Source organism: Anabrus simplex, chromosome 12, assembly GCF_040414725.1.
Source record: "Anabrus simplex isolate iqAnaSimp1 chromosome 12, ASM4041472v1, whole genome shotgun sequence".
NCBI lineage: Eukaryota > Metazoa > Arthropoda > Insecta > Orthoptera > Tettigoniidae > Anabrus > Anabrus simplex.
The window spans coordinates 91,743,554-91,767,352 of record NC_090276.1 but is presented as its reverse complement, the minus strand read 5'-3'; the positions used below and the strand labels follow the sequence as shown (position 1 = coordinate 91,767,352).

The window sequence follows — 23,799 nt, the reverse complement described above, 5'->3', positions numbered from 1 at the left end:
TCAATAGATGATTGCTCGGCAATGGCTCTTACTATTTTGTCTGAGAGAATACCAATTGCATAGGGATAGATGATTTGCAAAATCTGACATGGGGAAAGAGAAAACACAAGGGCATGATCCTGAAATTCAACTAAAAATCTTAAAAATGAAATTACGTCACTGGTGGTATTAACGGAAAACTTAGAGATACCTCTGAGCAACATTGCCAATGGATGAGGCAAGCTGCTAAACCCAGGTGACATAGTAGGTAAAGGTTTCAGTGGCAAGGAAGTTAATTCAGAACGTATATTATTCAACGATGCACGGCGTTCAGACTCGTTGTCCAATGGGGCAGAGATAGTTTGAGCAGCAACAGTTATCCTATCGACTTCTCCCTTAGGAGGCTCTTCCTCGCTACCTACATTCATCGTGGTGGGTTGATCAATTTTGGGAGGAACTTCCCCAGTTAACAATTGAGTGACCTTGCTAGATAATTCAGAAATACTTTCAAGCAACGTACTAGCTTCCTTCCTCTGAACGTCATTCAACTTCAGAGACAACAGATCGTTAACTCTATTTGAAAAATGATATAGCCTGGCTTGCACACGCTTAATTTGATTAGGAGAAGGATCATTTTCGTCAAAAAAACTAACTACCGATGCTAGCCCAGTAGTATTCTCGGTGATCGTGGAAAGAGAGTCGTCAATTTCTTTCTCTCCCAAATTGGGGATGGAAATGGGCAAATCAAGGGACTCTCTAAGCTTGTTGGTGTCTATCGCAACCGTGCCTCCAGATTGCACATTTCTGATAGATAACTCATAGATCAACTCCTCCTTGCTCAAATAGTTAAGATGGAGAACATCGCGAGGGCCGGGCATGATGACAGAACAATTTGGAAACAGGAAAGATCAAAAATTCCAGCAACTGAGAAAATTGTTAGAGTTTGAATCAAAGCAATGTTTAGCCGTCAAAAGGGGCTAAATTGAGACCCATTCAACCACGCTCTGCTACCACTTGTTACCGTGTTTTTGCGGTAGTTAGAGGTGAAAGAAGGTGCGGGTGTGAACGGGTCTCAAGCTACGAAATTAGAGTTCATGTAAAATTAACAAGGTTATATTTTCTTTTCAAAATAAAGAAATAACAAGCATGGCAGGTACAGAGTAGCAAGGCAACAAAATGTAGTTACAATATTTACCTTACTCCAAAATTTTTAACAGAGGGGCAGAAAACCCCATTCATGCTCAGGAGCACTTGCTCCAAATTACACAGAAAAGCCTCCCCGAGGCATACAACACTCAATTTTCGAGAAAGAGCCACTCGCTCTCAACATTAAGCCTATTAAAGGCCATACCAAACTCCACCTTCAAGTTGTCCTCTAAGGACATAGATACAGGGGTAAAATACCCAACCTACTGAGGTCTATTAAGTAAGAAAAAAGATTAATTACATGACCTCTAAAATAACTACTTGAGAGGAGGCGACCTGCACTCCTAATACATTTGTTTAAAACCTACTAGGCACTAGGCCATTAATGCAGGGGCTAATCCCATACTAAAGAGGTGACTTTAGAAAGGAACAATTTACATTACGTTAAAGAAGAATAGGTTGAGAACAAATAAGTTCACCTCAAAACAATATGAGTGGGAGCTCGAGAGGGTTAAGCACTCTCTATCCCGATATGCAGTTTAAACATAGAATAGATACCAAGGGTCTTTACATCTTAAGGAAGGTTACATTATGGAAAAACTTCGGACCCGCCCCGAGAGTTAAACTGCTGAGCTAGCAAAGAAAGAAGTTATTAATCGGCCATTACCTTGTTGTTGACCGCTGCCGATGAAAGAGGCGCTTCCCGCCCCCTGCTATGTACTTTACACACTAAAAGATGGAACAGAAGTGGCGCAGAGACCCAAAAATCAGCAGTTTATATACTCTCGCGGAAAGTTCGAGGCGTTGTTGGAATGAGAACACCCTCCCACCAAAACTTTATTGGTTAGGGATAAGCAGCATATTCAACTTGGGGGAAGATACATCAAATTGGTCAGAAATTAATTAAAGATATTTGGGATTGGCTAAATACAAAACAAGGGGAAAGAGAGGGGTATACAGCCAACTTAAACAATAACAGAAAAAAATTTAACAAGAAACAAACTTTTGAAATAAAAATTTCTCCAAAAAACAGTTCTTTCACATCGCACTAGGGTGCACCATTGTAGTTTTTCAGTAGTGTCCTCTAGAAGAGAAAGTTCACACTTCTTACTACCGGTAAAACAAAAATACATCAAAAGTGGCACAGTTCAAAAACTCCAAACTTTCCAAGTAGTGACATCTTCTGAGAAACTTGAAAATTAATACCGTCGATAAAGTTCAGACTTCCTCCAGCAGAGGAGTTTCAACTGGCGCACATTTTAAATTAGCGGCGTGGAGGTGTACCGCCCGGTACAGTCATTTTCTAGATCAAAATTCACATGTTCAATGAATGGCCTAAATTTGTCAAGGGCGAATAGTACAGCAAGACATTCCAACTCGTATACAGAAAATTTACTCTCTAGGCTAGTGAGAATCCTTGATACATAGGCCATAGGCCTACGCCCATCCTCATACTCTTGTAGGAGCACACCGGCTATAGCTTTCTCTGAGGCATCAGTGTACATGGTGAAACACTTATTAAAATCTGGAATGGCCAATACGGGTGCATTCATTAAAGCAAGTTTCAGAGTTTCAAAAGCTTCTTGCTGGGGACAACCCCAGGAGAACTTGACATCTTTACGTCGGAAGTAGTTAAGCGGAGCTGCTCTCTCGGCAAAGTTTGGAATGTATTTACGGGAGAAGTTCACATTCTTAATTTGAATAGGTATTCCTTTTCGTCAGATGTGGTGATCTATTGTTTAATTTGTTTTGAAGCGAATGTCCCTGTGTTCACTAAATTTTACACTATTGAGAATCTTCCACCGTCCCTGTGTTCTTCGTAAGTTGCGGATGCAAACACCAGACTGGTTGTTGAGAGGGAGCAGGAGTTCTGAGTGAACTGTATTAATAACTGAAATGTGCTTACATTTCTCTCATGGAGAGTATTCGCGGAGCAATTAATTGCCATCCTAGCGGCGTTTACCTTCGCTAACATGATATCGTATTAGAAATAGGCTAATAGCTATACTCCTGCTCCCTCTCAACAATCAGTCTGGTGTTGGTATCTGCAACTTATGAAGAATATAGGGACATTCACTTCAAAACAAATTAAACAATAGATCACTACATCTGATGAAAAGGAATACCTATTCAAATTACGAATGTTTCACTTAAAGCTACCTAAGTCATTCCCCATATTACTAATGAACACCGGGCAAGTTGGCCGTGCGCGTAGAGGCGCGCGGCTGTGAGCTTGCATCCAGGAGTTAGTAGGTTCGAATCCCACTATCGGCAGCCCTGAAAATGGTTTTCCGTGGTTTCCCATTTTCACACCAGGCGAATGCTGGGGCTGTACCTTAGTTAAGGCCACAGCCGCTTCCTTCCAACTCCTAGGCCTTTCCTATCCCATCGTCACCATAAGACCTCTCTGTGTCGGTGCGACGTAAAGCCCGTAACAAACAAACATAAAGTATCAATCAAGTTGCTCGTCTACATAGATAAGGATGCCAACTCCCACACCCCTGTGGGTGGGGGCGGTAGAATAACACCCACGGTATCCCCTGCCTGTCGTAAGAGGCGACTAAAAGGGGCCCCAGGGGCTCTGAACTTTGGAGCGTGGGTTGGCGACCACGGGGCCCTCAGCTGAGTCCTGGCATTTCTTCCACTTACTTGTGTCAGGCTCCTCACTTTCATCTGTCCTATCCGACCTCCCTTGGTTAACTCTTGTTCTTTTCCGACCCCGACGCTATTAGGTTTGCGAGGGCTAGGGAGTCTTTCATTTTCACGCCCTTCGTGGCCCTTGCCTTTCTTTGGCCAATACCTTCATTTTTCGAAGTGTTGGGCCCCTTCCATATTTTCCCTCTGATTAGTGTTAAATAGAGGATGGTTGCCTAGTTGTACTTCCTCTTAAAACAATAATCACCACCACCACCACCTCCCAGATCAACTCAAGAACATTGGATGCTGTAGGAATGACGAAATAGTTCAGCATCAACCACAGCAGTTTTGATGTATCATCTAGTTTCAAGTTTGGATATGTTGTTCGGACCTCATCACTGTTTTAAATTAAGGCTGTAAATTGTCTCAAACCAAAGTGTTTATATTATTATTGGTTATATGTCTTCCAATTGGAGCGTGGCTGAAGGTGACCCAATATATATGGGGTTGAAACTAGTCCCAGTTTTATAAGACATTATACATTCTAATGGTATTGAATAGGTGGACCCTTCCTACCCTTTGATAGTGATCAGTTGTCAATACGGACCATAATGAAATTCATAACTTGATAATTATATTCTGTCATGTCAAAATCTGATGATGTTCTTTTAAGAACGGAACGTGTCATTCTTTGTTTAATAGTGTATATTTTTACAAGTATGTTACAGAGTAATATTTATATTGAACGTGTGTGTTGAGAGACATTGAACTGAGTCGACACTGGAAAGTAGGCTTCACAGAGTTGATTACTTCTGAGTGAACTGTATTAATAATTGAAACATGCTTGCATTTCTCTCACGGAGAGTATTCATGGGTACCCTAGCAGCATTTACCTTTGCTAACATGATATCGTATTAGAAATAGGCCAAAAGGTTTTCTTTTTTTCCTTTTCTGAAGACAGCTTTGTTGAAAGTGTACATGAACATCAATCTCATTATTACCACTACTGATACATACATCACTACATATATTGCCTCTCGTGAAATGGTAGGGTAGCTAGTGAACCGATGTTTCTCTTATCACAGTACCAGTTATTACTCTATTGTTGTTTCCTGCAAACTTTTTACTTATAAATATGACCACTTTCTACAAGATTGGAAGAATTAGGGTGACATCTGTGATGTAGAACACTGTGAAGTCCCACTGTTATTATTTAGTCAGCCATTGCAACACGCGGTGAGACTACAGCAGATTGCGCGATGACACACGATATCTTACAATGTTCACCACGCACACTGCAGTGGTGCATTTCTCCTATTAACGCACGAAGCCTATATGGGTACCTCATGTGCTAAGTGACGGTAACAAAAATCACGAGTAAACATCTGTTCATCATTGCTTGCCCAGCACCGGTTGTTGGCTTGTGATAGGCAAGAAGCATTCCTTTCAAACATTGTCACCGGTATTACAAGTTGTCCATTTCATGACCGTATCGATGAATATAATCAAGAAGTTAGTAAAATAACCACCTAATCGATACTTTATTATCGCCTCAGGCAAAATTGAATATAAATTAGAACTTACAGGACATGTTTCGACCACTTAGTGGTCCTCTTCAGCTGTATAAAGAAAGAATTGAGGAGAAAAACATTAGCACAATAAGCACAGATAATAAAAGTTCTTTGGAGACTCCTTTGTTTAAAAATGGAGGTCATCAAAACAGGACATCTTGCCTCTCGTTCTTGTTTGGAAAAGATGTTTATTCTGTGCTGCCTGGAGGGTTTGTCTTTGAGTGCGACCTGGTGAAGTAACGATGTGGCACAGTCTGACATTTCATGCAAAGCTCTGGAGAGAAGGGAAGTAGAGTTTTGTCGTCATCTAAAATATCATGTGGGGGAGGAGGGAGATTGGGCTGTGCTTTTGCGATGTCGTGTTTGATTGTATCTCTTGTCCGTCTTGTCTGTTTTATGCCTACCCATTCCAAGTATTTACTAATATTCTCGTATAAGATGTTTTTTTGCTCGTTGTTTTCGTTAAGATTCTCTTCACCGTTTTCGAATTTATCAAGAATGATGTGGATGTTTTCCAGGTTGTTCATTAGATTTCCTTTATTTAACATACAGATAATTTGAAGGTCCTGTCTGATATTGGTGAATTTGTGGTTGGACTCTTTCATATGGGATCCCATGGCAGAGAATCTTTTGTATTTTTCAGCATTGACGTGTTCTTGATATCTAATTAAGAAGTTCCTTCCAGATTGTCCCATGTAAGTTTTTTAACATTGAGTACAAGTTAGCTTATAAATACCAGATTCCTGGAATTCGTCATCTTTAAGTTTATTAGCTTTATTGTGACTAAAGAACCTATGTTTCATGTTGTTGTTGGTTGAGAAGGCTACTTTGGTGTTGTGTTTCTTAACGAAAACAACGAGCAAAAAAACATCTTGTACGAGAACATTAGTAAATACTTGGAATGGGTAGACATAAAACAGACAAGACGGAAAAGAGATATAATCAAACATGACATCGCAGAAGCACAGCCCAATCTCCCTCCTCCCTCACATGATATTTTAGATAACGACAAAACTCTACTTCTCTTCTCTCCAGAGCTTTGCATAAAATATCAGACTGTGCCACACCGTTACTTCACCAGGTCGCGCTCAAAGATAAACCCTCCAGACAGCACAGAATAAACATCTTTTCCAAACAAGAACGAGAGGCAAGATGTCCTGTTCTGATGACCTCCATTTTTAAACAAAGGAGTCTCCAAAGAACTTTTATTATTTGTGCTTATTGTGCTAATGTTTTTCTCCTCAATTCTTTCTTTATACAGCTGAAGAGGACCACTAAGTGATCGAAACATGTCCTGTAAGTTCTAATTTATATTCAATTTTGCCTGAGGCGATAATAAAGTATCGATTAGGTGGTTATTTTACTAACTTCTTGATTGTCACCGGTGACGAGAAATGGTGCCTGCATGTCAACATGAAGAAGAGGAAAGAGTGGCTCAGCCCATCAAAGAAAGCAATTCCCCGTTCCAAGAATAGTGCCCATCCACAGAAAATCATGTTGTGTGTTTGGTGGAACAAAGATGGCATCCTTCGCCATGAACTTCTTCCGAAAATATAACAATTACCTCTGCTGTGTATAGTGACCAGCCAAGACAGCTTGTCGTTGCTATTGACAACAAAAGACAAAGACAACAACCAGTCTTACTGCTCCATGATAACGCTCATCTGCATACACCCCATTTGACCAGAGGTGTGATTGCTGAACTTGGCTGGGAACCTCTTCCTCATCCTCCATATTGTCCTGATCTTGCCCCCTCAGATTTCCATCTTTTCCACTCTCTTTCTAACCTCATTCAGGGGCAAGTATTTCCTGACGAAGCTTCTTGACCAATGGCTAACAGATTTCTTCCAGTCAAAACCAAAACATTGCTACAGGCGAGGCATTCAACTGCTACCTGAACGTTGGCAGGTCATAGAGAGTGGAGTTGAATACATCACTGAGTGATCGTGAGTTACAGTGCGTGACAATGTCAGTAAAATAAAATAAAACAAAAATATAAGAACTGTACAAACTTATGCATCGACCCAATAGCTGAGAGCAATTAAGAAGACAACTACCGTGTGGCGGTCCTCTTTCTGGCCTTCCCGGAGAGAGGTCGTATTGTTGTGTAGGCTGAGGATAGGTCATGGAAGATCTAAGTATACACCAACTAACACTATAAGTGGCTTGTTCACACTGTTCATGACAGGGACTGGCTGCATAAGGAATGGCATTACTTGCATCACTCATACTTCGTCACTTTCGTATTGTTAAAGCCAAGGATAAGACTGAGACAGGTCAATGTTTGAGCTCATACCAGAAGGCAAAGTGCAGCCTATACGCTGGGTCTTGCCAGCAAAGGCATCCAGTTAATGTAATCTCCTATTATTATTGTTTAGTCACAGATATTGAACGATACTGTTGGTGTCAATATTTTTTTTCTGGTAGTATATTTTTTAAGCTATATATTTATACCAATTTCCCTATGCGTAAATGCAGCAAAGTGTCATATTTCTTTGAAAGGTGTAAACAGTGACATCACCATTCTTCGACATTGTTCAGTCTGCTAATTGAGAATATTCGTATACTGCTATGGCCACGCGGATGCATGCGTGAACCTGATATCTTCGCTTTAGTCAGTTTTGGCAGTTCCACGTCTGACTTCATTAAATAGTTGTTTCTACCCGATGTGAAATGGTGCTAAATCAAGTATGAAATTAGAGTGCTTTCAAGTTTTTAAACTTGAAATTTCTTATTTTAACTGTCAGTTTATGCTAAATTTAAATAACTCAAAATCAGGGTTGTGCTGTATACATTGCTCTCGGAGTATACTCATAAGATTATCTACTGTTACCTTTCGAGTTATTTCTGTTACTCTCCACTATGGGAGCATGTTCCCCTGCGGGATTTGCTTGCGTCTAGACTGATAGCACGAGCTTGCTGTACTCACTAGCCGGGAGCAAAAGGAGTTTTTGTTCATCTCTCCACTGTACTTAAGTTTTGCTTCTTTATTTACAGTTAATCATGTATGTAAACAAAATGAAGTTTTTTTTAAAATTGCTGATAACCTGTCGTTCACTCCATTGAATTGAGGTGGTATATCAGTAAATAAAAAGAAATGTACCTTCTTACCAGTTGCAGGACTCATTGTTTAGAAGAGGTATTTTGTAATGTTGATTATAGAGATATTTTTCATAATTTTAGGCCTCGACACAGCAATTTATCTGGAGCTCACTGTGTGTGTGTGTGTTATTTTGTCTTTGCAGAAACGACTGGCAGTTATTCAGGCCATATACAAATGTCCTGTGGTTACGCTACGTCTTGGAGAAGATGGAGAAAGCTGTCCACTACCGCAGGAAGAACACCAAGATCCACAAATCATCCCTCAGCGAATTGAGACGTCTTAAAAAAGGAATTCTTGACTCAGCTTGTTCAATAGCGTTGATGAAATCGAACTTAGTGTCTGTTTTTTAAGACCGATGGAGAGAGCTTGTGTGGATGACATTACAGCAGTTGATCTTGCATAATTTTAATTGTTTTTTTACACCAAGATCTTTCGGCGCATCGGCGTCTCTGAAAACCGTCAAAAAGGTACTTTGCGGAACATAAAACTACTAACATTGTTGTAAATGGAAATAATGGTAATACTTTATAAGTAGTACACATTTTGACCAACATTGGATTATCCTCAGCTACTGAATAGTCTGTCCAGTTGACGTTAGACTGAGTGGTAGCAGCAAGCGTTCCCATCGACTCATTCATAGTAACAGTTTTCCCGGCTATCGGCATGCGCCTAGCGCTGCCAATGGTGAAAAAATGGTAAAAATTGCAAGTTTTAAAATCTCGTGCAGTTTTGCAGTCTTATGTGATGACGTCAGAATCACTACTATGTTGCAACTGCTCGTATTTGTCCATATTCATGGCGCAACTGGTAGATACGATGTTGCTGCAGAGAGTGAACATTATTCTATATAGGTCTGAGATAACACTTCTAAAGCGAAACAAATGGATCGTAGATGTCGTCACTGTACAGAGGAAAGGTATGTCCACCATTTTCCAATAAATTTACGAGAAATTTATCTTAAAGTTAGGCCAGACCGTGTCTGGTGTACGTCCTAAACTATATATTAGCATTGCTGGACTGAGTCTGATAGAGGACCCCAGAGGGTTAATCATTACAGTAGCTTGATGTACTTTCTCTTGAGGCACTTGATAACCTGAAAGGAAGACTCGATCTTATTAGTAGCTTCTCGCTAACACATATGTTTATAAAGCACATGAGATTTTCAGAATGGGGAGTTGTGCCTGCAATATTATTTTAGAGGTGGACAAGAAATCCAGCATCAGGTCGTAATGCCCGTGGTGCCCCTCAAAATAATGCAGTTACGTGTACGAGTAGTGAACATTCATGTTGCAAATCAGTCGCCGGGTTAAGGGAACAAATAGCAAGATTTTGCAAGTGCATAAACACTTGTGTAGATTTGCAAGATGCTGAAGTAGCGATAGTGACGGAATATAACTATAGTGTGTGTTCATTTATTTTATTATTGTTTGTCATCATCATCTTAAGATGTAACTCTGTAATGTCATCCAAGTCAGATCCTGTACCTGATTGTTATACTTTTATTACAACACAATGCAATGTTGAAGAAAAGAGAAGGAAACATTTGAGGAATAAATAAGTAATACATAAGTCTGTATTCACAAATTATTTTTTACACAGTTTTATATATTTAAGAGTTTTATTTTAGTATTATTAGTATTCTTGTTTGTGATATTTGTTGTCTTGTGTAGGCTGCAAACCGACTTTTAAATTCCCATTTTGAAGATTCTACAGACTTTTTACTTTTGTGATATCTCTCTTAACTTTTGACTCAGTTAATTTATAACTGTTACGCTCTCATTTCTTAACAGTTTAAGAATCTCATAATTGATCCATATTGACTTTACAGTACAGAAAAGTACACCTTAGTCAATACACAAATGTTAATTAGAGAACACAATTAGCGAGGTGTGTGTTCAGCCCTTACTTTTCTGGAACTTGATATTCTGATAAAATTGATATTTCTACAAGAACAAGTATTTTATATATTATTTGCGTTTTTTTGCTTATGTTTTGCTCCTTGCGATGTAATACAATGGGACCCTTCAAGATGAATTTTTTTTAATAGGCTTTTAATGTAGTGTTTTTTCTAGATCCTTTTCTACAAATTTTATGTTCTTTTCAGGACTGAAAAAGGCCCAAAAGGGCCAGGACATGTATCGCTATTTGTGTTTTCTAACAAATATTTGTGTACTGACTAAGATGGGCTTTATATATTTATGTTTCTTTTTTTCAGGTGTAATACTGTTGATTTCTCTTTAAGATACTTTATACATTTATTTACTCAAAGTTAGTTTCGACAGACTTTACTTTGCACCGACACAGATTGGTCTTATGGTGATGATGGGTTGGAGGAGTGAGAAGGAAGTGAGAAGGTACAGCATAAGCATTTGCCTGGTGTGAAAATGAGAAACCACGGAAAACCCTCTTCAGGGCTGCCGACAGTGGGGTTCGAACCCACTATCTCCCGGGTGCAAGTTCACCGCACGGCCAACTCGCCCGATGACATCTGTTTTAGCACTACATTATCTGGAGGGAATTTCTTGCTATGTATTGCTCCTTCATGTTTGGAAATGCCTGCAAATCACATGGCACTAGGTCTGGGCTGTATGGAGGCAGCCATTGCTTACATTGCCACAGCAGCAGCATGACGGCATTGGCCTCGAGAATCCGGCCATGCAAAGTGCCGACCACAGGAGACCAGTAATAAAATAATGCTTGACCCTGCACAGAATCTTAAGCAATAAAATTTAAAAAGTTGAACTTTTGTTCCAATCTGAGTGAGTGTGTAATTATTATGAAAGATGTGAAAGAATTGTAAAGGCTGACGAAAATAAAATTGAACTGTGAATGTTAACTGAGATGATGATGAACTTTGTCTACTTTCCACACTGCATTCTTCCATTATTATTTATGCCATGTACAAATGTTGATTGTTAACTACTACTACTACTACTACTACTACTACTACTACTACGCTGCTACTACTTTTTTACCATAATGTTTTTTTCTTCTTTTTTCAGGTAAGATAGCCATTTTATAGAGCATAATGTAAGGGCCTGTACTACAACTGTCAGATAAACCGCCAGATACGTAGGCTGCACTTTTGCAAACTAGAAGTTTACTTAATTATACTATCATTAAAATATGTTGGTAGTACGCAAGACAAAGTTTTAATGATGGTATTGTTATGTGGAAGATGTAGTAACATTTTTATTACGTTGGTAATAAGGTTTCTGAAAATATAGTGAAATTTAATGCGTTGGTATACGTGTTCCCTGGATTTTCGTTTGTTTAGCACTATTCCTTTTGAAATTGTATTACTAGAGTCCAATAACGGACTGTTATTAAGCTATAATGTGGAAGATCAGGTCAAAAATGGAATTATGACTGAAATCTACACATACGGGGAAATGTTAAAATTAACTGTGTAATGAAACAAATTGTAGAAAATGAAAACACTGAAAATGTATCCTGGACACAACAGTTAAGATTCAGGTTATGTATCTTATCAAACAATTCCTACCACATGGTATAATTTTGTTTTTTGTCTAATACTATTTACGAGGATGCGTGTTATGGCGAAAGTAAGGTATATATTCTTAATATATATTAAGAATTAATACTTCAGTATTAATTGCTAATTTAATAAGACCTTAAGTTTCTTTTTACCAAGACAATGTTAGAATAGTAATGGGCAAGAATTTATTTCACTTTAGTGTAAGTACTTATTAGAAAGTTTGTATTATATAGATGTTGATTCCCATAGGGTATCTAAAATCTTTGTCCCGAATGAGTAAATGTATAATACCAATATAAATGGTCCGTTATTGGACATTATAAATTTTCCAGCCAACTCATTCCTGGTTGCCAGCATTTTACCCCAGTGTGTTAAGTTGAGCTCATCACTTGGTAAATAACACACCCACCAAGACCCATGGCTAGTGCATACTGTGGAGGCCACTGCGTAGGCTACTTGGAGCCATGAAAGACTCCTGATGAGCCCAACTTAGCACACTGGGGGTAAACGCTGGCAACCAGGAATGAGTTTGCTGGAAAATTTATAATGTCCAATAACGGACCATTTATATTGATATTATAAAGTTACTCATTCGGGACAAATATTTCAGGTTCCCTATGGGAATCAGCATCTATATCATCTGATGGTTAGGCAGGCATCAATTTTTGGTGACAAAGTCTGTCATAGTGCATTGGCACTGCCGGTGGCTCCAAGTAGCCTAAGCAGTGGCCTCCACGGTATACACTAAGTTTGTATGAAGTCAAAGAAATATAACCTCCTTAACGTCCGCATTCGATGGGCGGATCACCATGGACAAAGTCATGTAAGCCTACCTTTACTTCATATGTGTGTCGCGGATAGATTTGGAATAGAACCCAAGCTTTTGACATGCACTTTAATTGTTAGGAAATGTGTACTATCACCTCTAATACCCTACCGGCTAACGTTCAGAGGGTTAAAAAAGAAAGAAGTTGGACTATTGGGAATCGAACCCATAAATAACTGCGTGGCAGCATCAAGCATTGTTCCCGTAACGACTATGGCTACCTAGGAAGCTTGCTGTTTAATTACTTGCGTGCAACTCATATAGTTGGTAGCAACAGCTTGGGAAATCTTTCAAAATTCTGTGATAGGTGGACAGGAAGGATGATATGTTTTATAAATACATTACAACAACTTATTTTTCGTATTGCATCATGCAGATGTAGATTCATCTTGGTGTGTAGCCATCTTGATTCTTACATTAGTGTCCCTGATAGGAGCAAAATCCCAGGTAAGAGCGTTAACTGCCTCTGCAATTTCGGCATAGCTAAACTTGAGCATATTCTCTCAGATTGCACATAAACGAAAGTCATAGTATGCGTTTTCAACCGAACTTCCAGATAAATGTGCAAACTGCCACATAAATTTAAACCGCACTATTACCTGACTGTCGTAGTACAGGGCCAAAATGTCTTTTAGCTGTCTCCTATTGTAAAACCGTGTGCTCGTAAATATACATATTTTTAAATTTGTAAATTTGTTATATCTTGAAACAAAGCCACTCATTTTTCCTATTTTAAGGTACCACTTTTTAGTTCTCAAGTCACTGAAAAATTCTGATCTCTACCTATTAGCATTAACCCTAGAGCTGCGGACCGTCTTCCTGTAAGACGGTGTTCTGTTTCATCAAGTGTGATCATTTTTCTGAGAGACGGTATCTTTCTTCCTCCTTAGGTTTATAATTGGACACCAGATGGCACTAATACAGATACCAGCTGAATACTGATACTTTTATCTTCACTTTTGAAAGTCTTTAAAAAACAAGCAGCGGTCTGAAGAAGTTTATTTAGCTGTAGAAGTGAAACTACTTCGTATGTTCTTAGAATCAAGATGGCAGCTCACTTTGTTGACAGTTCTGAAATGGCGCACTTGATTTTCGAAGATCTTAGTGACGGAACCGATGGTGACCGTGATTATTGTGTTAAGTCTGATGAGGAAATTATTCCTGAAAGTAGTGAAGTGACAGCGAAGTACAAGGTGCCTTGGAAGTAATGGGAAATTGCGATAACTGGAATGATGTTCAAGTCTGTGCAGGTTATGTAGATCAATATTTTGAAGAAACTAGTGCAGGGGTAAGTGTGAACTGGACTAACATAGAACTGCAAGAAAGTAAGTAAATATCCAGATAAAGTTCATCACTCTGGGCCTAAGATTTTTTCTTCCCGTAATGCAGTTCCCATTATATGAAACAAATTCAAAATCCGTTTCGTTAAAAAAATGGTGTGTTTTACTTAGCATTCAAAATGAAAAGTGGATAACTGTGAGGTATTATATAAGAACATACTTGTATGTTTCAGAATACATGTTATAGGAATAAATTATCTATTAAAAATTATTTTGTTAGAGCAAAATATGTCAATAGTTTTCTTTTTTCAAAATATGGTATTTTACGATAGTTAGAAATTGTGACAATACTTTTTGTTATTTTAATCATCTTCATGTAGATCAGATGTTCAGCTTTCTGTTGGTTTTAATATGGATTTATTAGTATTAATATGTGATTATAGGCATGGTTTTATTTTCATGGGGTGTGTTGAGGAAAGTAACTGCAGCATTTCTAGGATTAATCTTCGACTGCTTGCCTGGTGTCCATGATTGATAAGATATCTAGTCTATATGATCTGACACCATTCACAATCGGAATGTTGGAGGGCTGGGTAGGATAGGTCATCATCCAGTTATCAGCCCAAAGGTTGATTTGCAGCTGCACTTGCAAAGGTAGCCATCTTCCATGGATTTTTGTCTTGGGCAAGTCATTTCATGTCTTGATCATTTTTCTGAATTTGTTGGATATAAGATGATTTCTAATACAGGAGGGTGTTTCAGTGAAATCAAGAGAACAGCCTTGGCAAGGTCAGTCACTTCAAAGCTGAGTGGGATAGTTACAAAGAACACAAAACTGCATCTATCTCACTCCCTCATATTCCCCCTTGCCGCATGCAGCAAGACCTGGACAATCAAACAGGCACGTAAGCGGAAAATGAAGAGCTTCGGGATGTGGGTTTACTGACGCATTCTACAAATATGTTAGACTCAACACGTTAGTGTTCATATGATGCTTGTCCATTAGATATAAGAAATACTTTGACAATAGGGTCCACCTTTTCAACCCATCAAGTAAATAATATTACATCAGTCTTGGAACACAGTTCTCGGGCTTCTCGAGACATGCACTCATCTCCCATCCCTAATTAATTTACAAAGATCAGGAGATGATCCCTGAAAGTCCAGTAACAAGTGGGGGTGAGATTCGTTGAGGAGCTGCTACTGGCTCATGATAATATCTCGTACCAGCTTTGACTAAGAAATTGAGTGGTTAGAGTTTACTGTGTAAGTTGCAATCTATTTATTTCAGCATAGCGTGTGAAATCAGCGTTGTGTACATTAGTGACAGCATGCGATTACTTGTAGCCATTTGACTATTGCTGAAGATATCGGGAGTGTCGGAGGACATGTTTGGCTTGCCTGGTGCAGGACATTATATTTTACGTCCATGGGCGAGTTGCACGTCTGGTTGGAGATAATAATGAGGTAGGGTGAGAGTGAAACTCAGTATTGCCTTATAGCTTACTGTTTTCCAACAATACGAAACTCCTGCGGGACTAAATTCTGGCATCTTGGCGTGTACGAAAACCGTAAGAGTAGTTAGTGGGACTTAAAGCAAGTAATATTATTATATAAGTTCTACAACGTAAAAAAGTGGGCCGTGGACACAATTGATGAAAAGAATGTAGTGTTAATGGTTATGAATTTCATGTTTTTTGGTCCGTATTGAACTGAGAATAATATGTAAGTAATAATAATAACAACGTAAACGTTTCCACCTTTTCAATACTAAAATATATTCACAAAATTATAAATTACACGGTACTAGTTTCGACCCATCTAGGGGTCATCATCAGCCGTATTGGAGCAAAGATCACTTTTGGCGAAATCCTAAGAAAATGTTCTCCCAAGAAGAATCTTCCTAAGATCAGTTGCGTTGGAGTTGGTGAAAGCTCAATCACAAACGAGTTTGCCTCGCAGTATCAGAGAGAAAGCTTTGCGAATTAGTTCAAAGGATAAAGGAGAAATTTCCCAGGGCTCCCTGGCGCCACTCTTGAATATTACCAGGATTATCTGGAAAGATTTCTACGTCGTAGAAATCCAAATAGAAAAATCAGAAACTCTTGTGTGCGTGTATGTCTACCAAGACCATTTCAGTACTGTGAAGAATGCCTCAACCAGAAAACTTCAGTGTTCAAACCACAATGAACTGTGATCGATATTGTTATAGTTCTAGTTTTTTCTACTGCATGAACTCGAGCATTATTATCGATGATATTTTTTGCATTGATGTGTAGTATTTTACCCCATGCGAGCACTGGCGTGATAAAACTCTGCGCTAGAACTGGAAGGTTAAACGAACATCATCAGATTCTACCAATTCACACTCAAATATTTTTGTTTAAATATTTATGAACTTGAAAATCTGGAACTTATCGTAATGAAGTCGTGTTTTCACTTCACAAACTAAACAAGGGTTCTTAATGAGCATCTAATGGTCAGCCTGTTGTGCCAGTGATTTCCCGTTATGTCATTTTTGCTTACTTTTTAATTTCAAACATAATAAAAGTGTTCTTTATTCCACCTATTCAATACTTTATTTCCACTTATAGTGGTTACATAAACACAACAACACTTACTTGGGACATGTTTCGCCCTCAATTATGGCTTCTTCAGCCTAAAATAATCTTCAAAAGTACATATAATATTACATATGGAAGCTAAAAGATTAGCTAGTTACTAAAATTTGATACATATAATGTGAATTGATACATTAATAAAAGCATGTTAATGGAACACTGTCGATGATTATACTAAAAGTATTTTGTCAGAGACTGAAACTTCTTCCGTTAAAACGTAGTTCTAATTAAAATGGTTCAAATAAAATTGTTAGTGGATTCCAATTTGATAATGACGTAATGCCAACTAAATGAGGACGTGAACATAAGCACAAAAACATATGTCATGTATACAACATATTCAAGGCCGCTGCTAAAGTCGTTAGCGTGTAGGTACTAAAACATTCAAAGGTGGATATACATACAGGCGAAACTGAAACTGAAGCATCAGGTGAATTATTGTAGAAGAAGTGGCCCTTTGTACCGGCATGGAATATTGTCAGAGACCTTGTAGAGAAATGTCGGTAGATTCTGGTATAATGTTTTCTTAATCTTTTCAGCCAAGTATTGGGTCCTAAGAATGTGTTTTTTTTCTTTTCTTTTCTTTTCTTTTCAAACCATTACTTAAAATAGATGAGGACTTACGTGTTTGTTGAAAGTTGTTACTTGTTCTACCGTTGTGTTGGTAGCTGCCCTTCTGTTGGCTCTGAGTATTGTAACTCTGCTGCAGAAGCGGTAGTGAATTCTGAGGGGAAGGAATGGGGGAGTGTGGAAGGGAGGAGAGGATGGGTGGAGTTAGCTGTGACGAGGCTGACAAAGGGGCAGAGTTACCAGTTTTGCTGGAAGTAGGCTTAATATCTGTAGTGATAATTAGAAATATAGAAAAAAGGGAGAATGTTGAACGAACTAGACAGTTTATATATCTATTTAGACCAGACGTATAAGAATCTTAATGACATCACAGACAGTAAAAGCATGTTACATGAATTAACACCTAAATTATTAAAGATAGTTCAAATAAATTTAGGATACCTAATATATTTAATTCTTCACACTCTAATACTCCACCCATACCTACGGATATTAGGCCTACTTCTAGCAAAACTGATAACTCTGCCCCTTTGTCAGCCTCGTCACAGTTAACTCCACCCCTCCTCTCCTCCCTTCCACACTTCCCCATTCCTTCCCCTCCGAATTCACTACCGCTTCTGCAGTACAGTTACAATACTCAGAGCCAACAGAAGGGCAGCTACCTACGGTAGATACCAAGTAACAACTTTCAACAAACACGTAAGTCCTCATCTATTCTAAGTAACATACATACATACATACATACATTATCATTATAGACTGTTATGCCTTTCAGCGTTCAGTCTGCAAGCCTCTGAGAATTTACTAAACGTCGCCACAATCCTCGATTTGCAACTAGTGTTGTGGCCTTATTTAGTTCTATACCTCTTATCTTTAAATCGTTAGAAACAGAGTCTAACCATCATTGTCTTGGTCTTCCTCTACTTCTCTTACCCTCCATAACAGAGTCCATTATTCTCCTAGGTAACCTATCCTCCTCCATTCGCCTCACATGACCCCACCACCGAAGCCGGTTTATGCATACAGCTTCATCCATCGAGTTCATTCCTAAATTAGCCTTTATCTCCTCATTCCGAGTTCCCTCCTGCCATTGTTCCCACCTGTTTGTACCAGCAATCATTCTTGCTACTTTCATGTCTGTTACTTCTAACTTATGAATAAGATATCCTGAGTCCACCCAGCTTTCACTCCCGTAAAGCAAAGTTGGTCTGAAAACAGACCGATGTAAAGATAGTTTCGCCTGGGAGCTGACTTCCTTCTTACAGAATACTGCTGATCGCAACTGCGAGCTCACTGCATTAGCTTTACTACACCTTGATTCAACCTCTCTTACTATATTACCATCCTGGGAAAACACACAACCTAAATACTTGAAATTATCGACCTGTTCTAGCTTTGTATCACCAATCTGACATTCAATTCTGTTGAATTTCTTACCTACTGACATCAATTTAGTCTTTGAGAGGCGAATTTTCATACCATTCTCATTGCACGTATTTTCAAGTTCCAAGATGTTAGACTGCAGGCTTTCGGCACAGTCTGCCATTAAGACCAAGTCGTCAGCATAGGCCAAACTGCTTACTACATTTCCACCTAACTGAATCCCTCCCTGCCATTTTATACCTTTCAGCAGATGATCCATGTAAACTACGAACAGCAAAGGTGAAAGATTACAGCCTTGTCTAACTCCTGTAAGTACCCTGAACCAAGAACTCATTCTACCATCAATTCTCACTGAAGCCCAATTGTCAACGTAAATGCCTTTGATTGATTTTAATAATCTACCTTTAATTCCATAGTCCCCCAGTATAGCGAACATCTTTTCCCTCGGTACCCTGTCATATGCTTTCTGTAGATCTACGAAACATGAACACAACTGCCTATTCCTCTCGTAGCATTTTTCAATTACCTGGCACATACTGAAAATCTGATCCTGGCAGCTTCTCTGTGGTCTGAAACCACACTGGTTTTCATCCAACTTCCTCTCAACGACTGATCGCACCCTCCCTTCCAAGATGCCAGTGAATACTTTGCCTGGTATACTAATCAATGAGATACCTCGATAGTTATTGCAATCCTTCCTGTTCCCTTGCTTATAGATAGGTGCAATTACTGCTTTTGTCCAATCTGAAGGTACCTTACCAACACTCCACGCTAATTTTACTACTCTATGAAGACATTTCATCCCTGCCTTCCCACTATACTTCACCATTTCAGGTCTAATTTTATCTATTCCTGCTGCCTTATGACAATGGAGTTTATTTACTATCCTTTCCACTTCCTCAAGCATAATTTCACCAACATCATTTTCCTCCTCCCCATGAGCTTGGCTGTTTGCAACACCACCATGATGATTTCCTTTTACATTGAGAAGATGTTCAAAATTTTCCCTCCACCTCTCCAGTGATTCCCTGGGATCTATTATGAGTTCACCTGAATTACTCAAAACACTGTTCATTTCCTTTTTCCCTCCCTTCCTAAGATTCTTTATTACTGTCCAGAAAGGTTTCCGTGCTGCTTGACCTAGCCTTTCCAGGTTATTACCAAAATCTTCCCACGACTTCTTTTTGGATTCAACAACTATTTGTTTCGCTCTGTTTCTTTAATCTACGTACCAATCCCTGTCTGCCTCGGCCCTTGTTTGGAGCCATTTCTGATAAGTCTTCTTTTTACGTTTACAGGCTGCTCTCATTTCATCATTCCACCAAGATGTTCGCCCTTTCCCATCTTTACACACAGTTGTTCCTAGGCATTCCCTTGCTGTTTCTACTACAGCATCCCTATATGCCACCCATTCACTTTCTATATCCTGAACCTGCTTACTGTCTACTGTTCAAAACTTCTCACTAATCATATCCATGTACTTCTGTCTAATTTCCTCGTCCTGGAGATTTTCTACCCTTATTCCTTTGCAGACAGATTTCACTTTCTCTACCCTAGGCCTAGAGATACTTAGTTCACTACAGGTCAGATAGTGGTCTGTATCATCGAAAAATCCCCGAAAAACTTGTACATTCCTAAAAGATTTCCTGAATTCAAAGTCTGTTAAGATATAGTCAGGGGCGGCCCTACCTTATGTGCTGAAGTGCTGCAGCACACTGTCTGTTGGAAAAATAAATTAGTTTAAAAATATCTACAATCAAATACAGTACATTGAAAAAGACGTCAGCCAAAGAATAAGAAATTATTCAACTCCCCTCACAATCAGGTAACTACTGGTGCGCTCCACGCCGGGTGCTGTGTGGTCACAGCTCAGCGAGAGCTAAGCTTTTAGCCAGAAACCAGGAACTCTGCCTTTTGCGCATGCGTGCCCAACGTTTCCGATACAGAGAGATAGGCTGTGGAAACAACAGCCTAGACATCACTTCACAGCGATTCTTTCGTTCGACCACAGACAGGCAGCACTAGCACTTGCATTACGACCAATATGAGAAGGTGGCAGCTGGCACCCTCTTGACTCAGCGATAGTATTTATGAGGGGACTGCTCAAAGCAAATAGGAAAACAAAATACTGTAGAGCTGTTCCCGCCAGGTCTTTTAATACCAAAGAGGACAGAATACCACCAACTTGCCTCTTCCATAGCCACATTTGTAAATCGATGAACTATAAAAATTGAACTTTTTATGTTGTCAAAATAAGGACATGATATTGTGATTTTCTTTAATTTCTTTAATCTAGTTTATAAATGTCACTATAAAAACATATGATTTTGCATTACGCCGTTGCTGGTTTTATTTCAATGATGTTGGTGGCACTGGGAAGTTCTGTTTTTCCGCACTCACACCAAGTGTTTGAGTTCGTGAATATTTTGCCATTGCAGGTGTTATTGTGTGTTTAATTATATAGTTTTTCTATGAGGAATGTGTATATGTGTTGGGGTTGTTTGCATGTTCGTTCAGTGTGGAAAACTAAGTGGAGATGCTCTTGAAAACCTCATACCGGTATGTTTCTAAATATTTTTATTTTTTGGAGTGCGGATGGGTTACAGCACACAGCTGATTTTCTGCACCAGCCGCCACTGGATATAGTCTATTATGGATCTGGTACCCCTAGCCTCCCATGTGTAGCGGTGAATAGCCTTATGCTTGAAGAATGTATTCGTAACAGCTAAACCCATACTAGCACAGAAGTCCAGCAAATGCTTCCCATTCCCATTAGCTTCCATATCTTCCCCACATTTACCAATCACCCTTTCGTATCCTTCAGTTCTATTCCCAACTCTCGCATTGAAATCGCCCATTAGCACTATTCTATCCTTGCTGTTGACCCTGACCACGATGTCACTCAATGCTTCATAAAACTTGTCTACTTCATCCTCATCTGCACCCTCACATGGTGAATACACGGACACAATTCCTGTCCTAATTCCTCCCACTGACAAATCTACCCACATCATTCGCTCATTTACGTGCCTAACCGAAACTATTTTGCGTGCAGTGGTATTCCTGATAAAGAGCCCTACCCCAGACTCTGCCCTTCCCTTTCTAACACCCGTCAAGTACACTTTATAATCACCTATCTCTTCCTCGTTATCTCCCCTTACCCGAATATCACTTACTCGTAATACATCCAGATGCATCCTCTTTGCTGACTCAGCCAGTTCTACCTTCTTTCTTCCATAAGCCCCATTAATATTGATAGCTCCTCATCGAATTCCATTTCGTTCGCCAAGTTGTTTCCAAGGAGTCCCTCGTCTGTCAAATGGGAGTGTGACTCCATTACTCCCATAGGTCCGAGGCTTGCTTAAAGCGTTCTGAGCTCGGCAAATTCATGAAGCAGGATGCTGCCCTACTTGCACATAGTCCAAGTGAGGATCTCTCCTCTAACGGGTTATGGACCACCGGTGAATTGTATAGTCCTAGCCGCCTGAGCACAAGGAGGGCCATGACTCAGAATATGTCCGAGATGCCCACTCCCATTCCATAGCAACTTGTATCCCTCCTCTCAGGACCACTTACTAGGCCACTCAGCCGTTGCCCATGGTTCACGAACTAGGACGTGACTACAGTAACCCACAAACATGAACCATTCTAAGTAACAGTTTGGAAAAAAAACAAACAAAAAAAAACACTTTCTTAGGACCCAATACTTGGCTGAAAAGATTAAAAGAACATTATTCCAGAATCTACCGACATTTCTCTACAAGGTCTCTGACAGTATTCCCTACCGGTACAAAGGGCCACTTCTACAATAATTCACCTGATGCTTCAGTTTCGCCTGTATGTATATCCACCTTTGAATGTTTTAGTACCTACACGCTAACGACTTTAGCAGCGGCCTTGAATATGTTGTATACATGACATATGTTTTTGTGCTTATGTTCACGTCCTCATTTAGTTGGCATTACGTCATTATCAAATTGGAATCCACTAACAATTTTATTTGAACCATTTTAATTAGAACTACGCTTTAACGGAAGAAGTTTCAGTCTCTGACAAAATACTTTTAGTATAATCATCGACAGTGTTCCATTAACATGCTTTTATTAATGTATCAATTCACATTATATGTATCAAATTTTAGTAACTAGCTAATCTTTTAGCTTTCATGTGTAATAATATATGTACTTTTGAAGATTATTTTAGGCTGAAGATGCCCTAATTGTGGCGAAACATGTCCCAAATAAGTGCTGTTGTGTTTATGTAACCACTATAAGTGGAAATAAAGTATTGAATAGGTGGATTAAAGAACACCTTTATTCTTTTTTAACTGTATATTTTCAATAGGACCAAAAATGAGGTTTATAACATGTAATACTTTTTTTTTTTTTTCTGGCTAGAAAAATTAGTTTACTTGGCCTGCATTGCAGTTTGTTTAATGGGCTAGCTAGTTTTGGTATGATTTCAGTTTAATCTCATTTTAAAAATTCACCCCTATTAACACTTCTTAATTTCTGAACTTTTTGCATTAGCGTTTAATGAATCCCACTTGAGGTTACCCTGACTTAAAAGTCGGGAATGTGGGTTGGGATATTCTTATATGTAGTAACCAGAGCGTTTTGGCCACTTCAGATGTTTAAATACATTATCATTCATCCATAAAAATAATGTCTGAGAATGTATGTTGGGTATTCAGCCCGAAGGCTGGTTTGATACTCTACAGCTCCGCCAACAGCTGTCATAGATAGCCTTTAATTCAATTCACACATTGCTCAATCAATTGATTAACAAAAATTAATTCCAAATATAAAAGAACAAAATTTACGATAAATATATTGATAATATTAATAATAAAACTACGAATATACTGTAGTTCCATGAAAGCATTTCCTGTCAACTTAATTCACAGAACGGAAAATTAAAGAAAAACTAGCCAGCCCATATAAAGCTCATTAGACACCCCTTACATAGTTTTCAGAAACAATTCAATTTGCAGTAATAATATAACAATAATAATGATAATAATAATAATGAAAAATGGTAACTTAATTTGAATGAACTCAAATGTCGAGTAACAAACTGCAGCACTACATATATCCTCTTCAGACTCATTCTATTCTGGGACTCACAACGAAATTAAAATTTCCATCCAATTTTATTTAGTGTGTGTTCTCAAAGGATCTCGCT

The 23,799-nt window shown here is 38.9% G+C and overlaps 1 protein-coding gene across 5 annotated transcripts in view; it reads left to right on the top strand.

The window, feature by feature from the left end:
- Haspin (haspin) overlaps positions 1 to 11,386 on the top strand; it is a 369,818-nt gene extending 358,432 nt beyond the window's left edge. For all 5 annotated transcript variants that reach the window (XM_068229912.1, XM_067156416.2, XM_067156420.2 and 2 more), the window contains one exon: positions 8,579 to 11,386. In XM_068229912.1, coding sequence (XP_068086013.1) covers positions 8,579 to 8,786 — 208 coding nt within the window. In that variant the 3' untranslated portion in view covers positions 8,787 to 11,386. The remainder of the gene's footprint in view (positions 1 to 8,578) is intronic.
- Positions 11,387 to 23,799: the final 12,413 nt, after the last annotated feature.